This window comes from Numida meleagris, chromosome 27 (assembly GCF_002078875.1).
Source record: "Numida meleagris isolate 19003 breed g44 Domestic line chromosome 27, NumMel1.0, whole genome shotgun sequence".
NCBI classification, from domain to species: domain Eukaryota; kingdom Metazoa; phylum Chordata; class Aves; order Galliformes; family Numididae; genus Numida; species Numida meleagris.
The window spans coordinates 3,201,255-3,206,317 of NC_034435.1; the positions used below are offsets into that span (position 1 = coordinate 3,201,255).

The 5,063-nt window shown below is 63.2% G+C and overlaps 2 protein-coding genes across 5 annotated transcripts in view; both read left to right on the plus strand.

The window, feature by feature from the left end:
* RPS15 (ribosomal protein S15) lies at positions 1,433-3,531 on the plus strand. The gene is made up of 4 exons (XM_021379003.1): positions 1,433-2,066; positions 2,373-2,458; positions 2,691-2,925; positions 3,398-3,531. Exons 1-4 carry the CDS (start codon positions 2,064-2,066, stop codon positions 3,509-3,511), a joined length of 438 nt encoding a protein of 145 aa, XP_021234678.1. The 5' UTR covers positions 1,433-2,063; the 3' UTR covers positions 3,512-3,531.
* APC2 (APC2, WNT signaling pathway regulator) overlaps positions 3,627-5,063 on the plus strand; it is a 14,294-nt gene continuing 12,857 nt past the window's right edge. For all 4 annotated transcript variants that reach the window (XM_021378993.1, XM_021378995.1, XM_021378994.1 and 1 more), the window contains exon 1: positions 3,627-4,386. In XM_021378993.1, coding sequence (XP_021234668.1) covers positions 3,862-4,386 — 525 coding nt within the window. In that variant the 5' untranslated portion in view covers positions 3,627-3,861. The remainder of the gene's footprint in view (positions 4,387-5,063) is intronic.

The following is a 5,063-nucleotide window of genomic DNA, read 5'->3' on the forward strand; positions in this document are numbered from 1 at the left end:
GCCTGTCTCCATTTTTTTTTTTTTTTTTTCCTTTTTGTAAAAAGCTTTCTTGCGAATTTGTGTTTTCATGAGAAGTCAATTGGCAGACTTGGAAACCGTGTCTAACCATCAGCAGACAGGCTGACGCTGTGCCTCAATGGACTGTGCAGCTCCTCGCAGCAACTCGTGCCACTCAGCTTTTACCCAGCTGGTGCAAGGAGCAGCGCTGCTGGTGAGGGAGCTGGGTGGCACTGCCTCATTCTCTGCTAGACACTGCAGAGCTGTGCTGGCTGTGACCTGGGCTGGACTGGCCTCTGCAATTGGCTGCTGCCTCAGGTCCTGCACGTCCCCAGAGCTGCGCGTGGCTCTGTGTGTTGGCTCGTTTGCATGCTGCTAGTGGTGACGGGCATGGGTTGGGTGCTGCTGTTCTCCGACCTGGAATCTTAACAGGTTTATTCACCTCCAGGAGAACGCCCTTCGTCTCTGCTTTCTCAGCTTCTGGAATTCGGAGCTAACTTGGAGCTGCTCTGCTGGAGCTGACTCAGGGGTCGTGTTCTTTGTTTCTGTTGGGGTGCTGTGCACTCTCCCTGCCTCTGATCGATGGACTCAGCCAGAAAACTAATGACCGCGTGCCTGCAGCTGCTGAGACCACGCAGAGTGGGTCGAGTCTGGGCTTATAGGCAAGCTTAGATCCCTGCCCAGCTGCTCTCAGTTTGGGAGTTAAAGATGTGGATACAGCATCGCTGGTGCTGTACTTCTGCAGGGCTGTAGCCACAAACTGCAGCTCACAGCTGCTTCCTCCACTGTGGGTGGAGAAGGGAGGCAGTACTCAGTGCTTTTCCAAGGGCAGAGCTCAGCAGCTGGGTGTGCATCCGTGCTGCTTGGCCCTCACCTGCTGGGAATCCCTCCTCGTTAATAGGGCTCAGCTCTTCAGGAATGGGTCGGGATGGAGCAGTACGGAACTGGGAGGCACTGGGTTGCTCTGGGACGGGCTTTGAGTTGAGAGGTTTCTGTAGCAGGAAGCTTGTCTGCATTGTCCCAGTTCCCCTTGCTGGGGCTGCCCGTGGCTCAGCTTCTGGTCCGTGCGTTTCCATGGGCACAGGGCGCGGTGCTTCCACGTCAGAACAGAAGCTGGCGGCTCTGCACGGGTGTAGCTGCACGCTCTGCCCTCAGCGCTGGGGCTGCTTCGGCTTCCTCGCTGAGGCTTGCGTTGTAAGTTACTGCTTTGTGCAACACACCGTGAATAATGAATGGGATAACGCAAACTGCGGCACTTCTGAGAGGCGCAGGATGGAAGCAGACCTCACGTTGTTACTCTGCTTTCAAGCTGATCTTGGATAACAGGTTTTGGAGTCCAGTGACGGGTGCTGGCCAGAAGCGACTCTTCCGGGTTAGCGTAAACCGCTCCGCCCACTCGAAATTCAGCCTAGAAACGAGCGGCATGGAGCCGTGCTGAGCTGAGCCTGCTCGTGTCTGCCACCCCTCGAGAAAGCGGCGGAGGCTCCGTGGCAGCAGCTGACCGAGCCCTGCACCCCAGGACTGCCGGCACTGCCTGCGCTCTGTCCTTGCCCGAACCACGGCTCAGCCTGAGTGAGCTGGAAACACCCATCCCATGGGAAGCGCTACGCGGGAGAGCAGCGGCAGGCGGAGATCTGTTACTGGAAGCTGAAGGCTGCTGCCTGGATGAAGGGAGTGGCGGCTGACGGGTGCCTGGAGCACGAGGGAGCTGCGCGGTGACGGTGACTCGGACTGTTGGGTCCCATCCCAGGCCGGGGGAAAGGAACAGTTTCACAGTGCCACCCACTGGAACGTGTCAGAAACCCACGTTTCTGCCTCTAGCTGGCCGCTCTCATCCACGGGCTCCGTCTCCTCCTGATCCTCCTGCCTGCCCTGAAATCTGAGCTGAAGCTGCTACAGGAGCCCCACGCTTCCCCACGGGCCTCCACTTCTGCCGGCCGCGGCCCCTTTAAGGGCAGTAAGGGCGGAAGCGCTGTGCGGGCCGGGGATTGCTGCACTTCCGCCCCGCCGGTGCTCTCGCGAGATCTGCCACTTCCGGCGCCCTTTTCCGCGCAGAGCAGGCCAAGATGGTGGGTGCGGGTCGGGGGCGGTGAGGGCTGTAATCGGGCTCCATCCGCCGCGGGACCGGCCGCCCGGGGCTTGGGGGCTCCGCTACGGCCGAGGGCGGCGCGGCCTCTTCCCTAGGGGGAGCTGGAGGGCGGCGGGCTGGCGGTCCCTGCGGCCTAGAGGGGTCGGGGCCGGAGGGCTGCTGGGCGCGGGTGCTTGAGGGGGCCGGGCTGGGGGGCGGCGGGGCTGCCCTGCGGAGCTGGGTGCTCGGGGCCTTCCCGGGGCTCCCGCGGTCCTGACGCCCGCGTCCCTTGCCCTCGTGGCTGCAGGCAGAAGTGGAGCAGAAGAAGAAGCGAACTTTCCGCAAGTTTACCTACAGAGGAGTGGACCTGGACCAGCTCCTCGACATGTCCTAGTGAGTGCCCGGCTTGTTGGGGGGGGGGTGGATCTGGCGGATGGGGCCGTTCCTGCGCGTTGCTGCGGGCCCTGCCGCTCTGTGCTGCGGCTGTGGCTCTGTGCTGCGGCTGTGCGGGAGGAGCTGGGGTTGGGCTGCAGTTCCGTGTCTTGAGTGCGCGATGAAGGACTCGTTGCGTCCGTGGGCAGCTCCAGGCGGGCGCTGCGGGCTCAGTGTGTCCGTCCCCTCGCAGCGAGCAGCTGATGCAGCTGTACAGCGCCCGCCAGCGCCGCCGCCTCAACCGGGGGCTGCGCCGTAAGCAGCACTCCCTGCTGAAGCGGCTCCGCAAGGCCAAGAAGGAGGCACCGCCCATGGAGAAGCCCGAGGTGGTGAAGACCCACCTGCGCGACATGATCATTCTCCCCGAGATGGTGGGCAGCATGGTGGGCGTCTACAACGGCAAAACCTTCAACCAGGTGGAGATCAAGGTGAGGCTCGGCCCCGCGTCCTCCCGGGGTTCGGGTGGAAGGAACCTGGGCGGCTCCTGGGAGTGGAATAACGCGGTGCGACCCGATGCCGCCGCCTGGATTAAATGACGTTTTCTCTGAGAGCTTTGCTGGCGGTGTTAAAGGCGACCTGAAAACATCCTGAGCAGATCCTGGGGCGTGGGTGTGCGCTGGGGGCAGAGCGAGCTCCGTGTCCTGCTCAGCTCCATGTCCTGCTCAGCTCCATGTCCTGCTCAGCTCCGTGTCCTGCTCAGCTCCGTGTCCTGCTCAGCTCCGTGTCCTGCTCAGCTCCGTGTCCTGCTTAGCAGCTCTGTCTGCACATGGGGCTTTGGCCAGCGCGGGTTATAGTGGTGTGCTGCGGGTGGTTGGGGTGCTGGGGGAGATGTGTCCCCTGTCCCCTGTGCTGTGTGCCCCGTGTGGCTGCCTCTGACGCCCGGCTCTGCTTCTCTTCCAGCCCGAGATGATCGGTCACTACCTGGGCGAGTTCTCCATCACCTACAAGCCCGTGAAGCACGGCCGGCCTGGGATCGGTGCCACCCACTCCTCCAGGTTCATCCCACTGAAATAAACGAGAGCTTTGGGAATCTTGTTGTGTGTGTAAATAAAGGAGTTCCTCCCGGCTGCCTCTGATCAGGGGGTGGCCTCTCCGAGGTGACCTCTCCACGGTTCCCTGGGGGTGGGGGTCAGGGACAAGGGCAGGGTCTCCCAAACGAGCGAGCGATCCGTCCCTCCTAATTAGTTCGGTGTTTTTGAAGCTTGGAGCTCTCCTTTTTGGTTGGTGACCACGCGTGGCACCCGCTTCAAGTGGGTTTGGCGGATGAATGACGTTCCGCAGTGCTTGCTGGAAAGGGGCGAGTGGTTCTGCTCTGTTCTTGGGGCGTTTCAGACTGCACCCGAAGAGACCCGGGGCTGCAGTGAATGCGTCTTGTGGGGCAGGGACAGCCTTGGGTGGGCCCCAGCGTGCCCCAGCCGGCCGCTCCCCTGGGATTCAGAAGAATCTTTGTCTTAAATTGGGGATGCCAGAGGCTTTTAGCTGGGTGCTGCGTCAGCGTCGGCTTCAATGGGTGCGTTGCAACTGGGGGCAGAGCGGGAGGAACCGTTCCCTCTGTGGCCCCGTCCTGCAGCGGGGGGCTGCCACAAACCTCTGCCAGCACCACGGGGACGGCGTGGGGACGCTCCCGTGCCAGCCGCCCTGGGGCTGGGCCCCTCCCTCTGTTTTCTGGGCCGTGTCAGCGCCCGTGCCCGCGGGTTTGTTCAAGCCGAGGACGGGCGGGTGCTGATGGAGCAGCTCCAGGAGCGGGGCTGCAGACGCCAGCGGGGACTGCTCCGTTCCGGCCGCTGCTCCGCGCCGCAGCCGCTCCGCTTTGTCCTCTCCGCTTTGTCCTCTCCGCAGTAACGCGGAGCTCCCGGATCTCGTCCCCTCGGGGAGCCCGGGGCGCCGAGGTTGGTGGCGAGGCCCGGCGATGGCTGCGGCGTCTCCCGGTCGCCGGGCTCGGTGCGCGGTGTTGGTCGGAGCGAAGAGCAGCGCCCACCGCTGCGCGCTCCCGGTGCGGGGTCACGCCTCGCGGTGACACTGTCCCCTCGCTGCAGCCCCAGGGGCCGAGGTTTCCCTCGCGTCGTTCCAAGAGCTCTGCGCCGAGTGCGGGGCATCCCCCGGCGGGAGACGCTGCGGGAGCGGTGCGCGGGGCGTGGGACGCACGGGGGGGTCCGCCTGTCCCTGCTGCCGGTGCTGGGGGGGAGGGGAGCAAGAGCCGGGGTCCCCCCCGTTCCGCCGGGGCCGTTTCCCCTTTGGGGACGGTGCGGCAGCTGAAACGCTCCGTTGGGCCGCGGTGGTCCCGGCGCAACACCCCCGTGCCGGGGGTCCCCTCCATCGGCCCGGGTTTTTCCTCCCCCCACCCAGGACAGAGGCTGCAAAACCCGGGGGGTGCGGGGCACGGGGAGAGGATGGAGCCCCCCCCCCCCCCCCAGCCTCTGGTCTGGAGAGATTTGGAAATCTAAAACATCTTTGACACAGTTATAAACAGTATATTTCTGTATGGTTAGAAATTACCTGTGAGCTACTGTGTTGTTGTTTTTTTTCCCAAAATTAAGTAGTGGAGACAGAATGATATTGTGAAAAA

Bases quoted from the DNA above. Each gene is read 5' to 3' on its own strand.
- RPS15 (XM_021379003.1), top strand. The intron at 2,459-2,690 runs GTGAGTGCCCGG...GTCCCCTCGCAG, and splicing joins CAGCTCCTCGACATGTCCTA to CGAGCAGCTGATGCAGCTGT. The intron at 2,926-3,397 runs GTGAGGCTCGGC...CTTCTCTTCCAG, and splicing joins TCAACCAGGTGGAGATCAAG to CCCGAGATGATCGGTCACTA.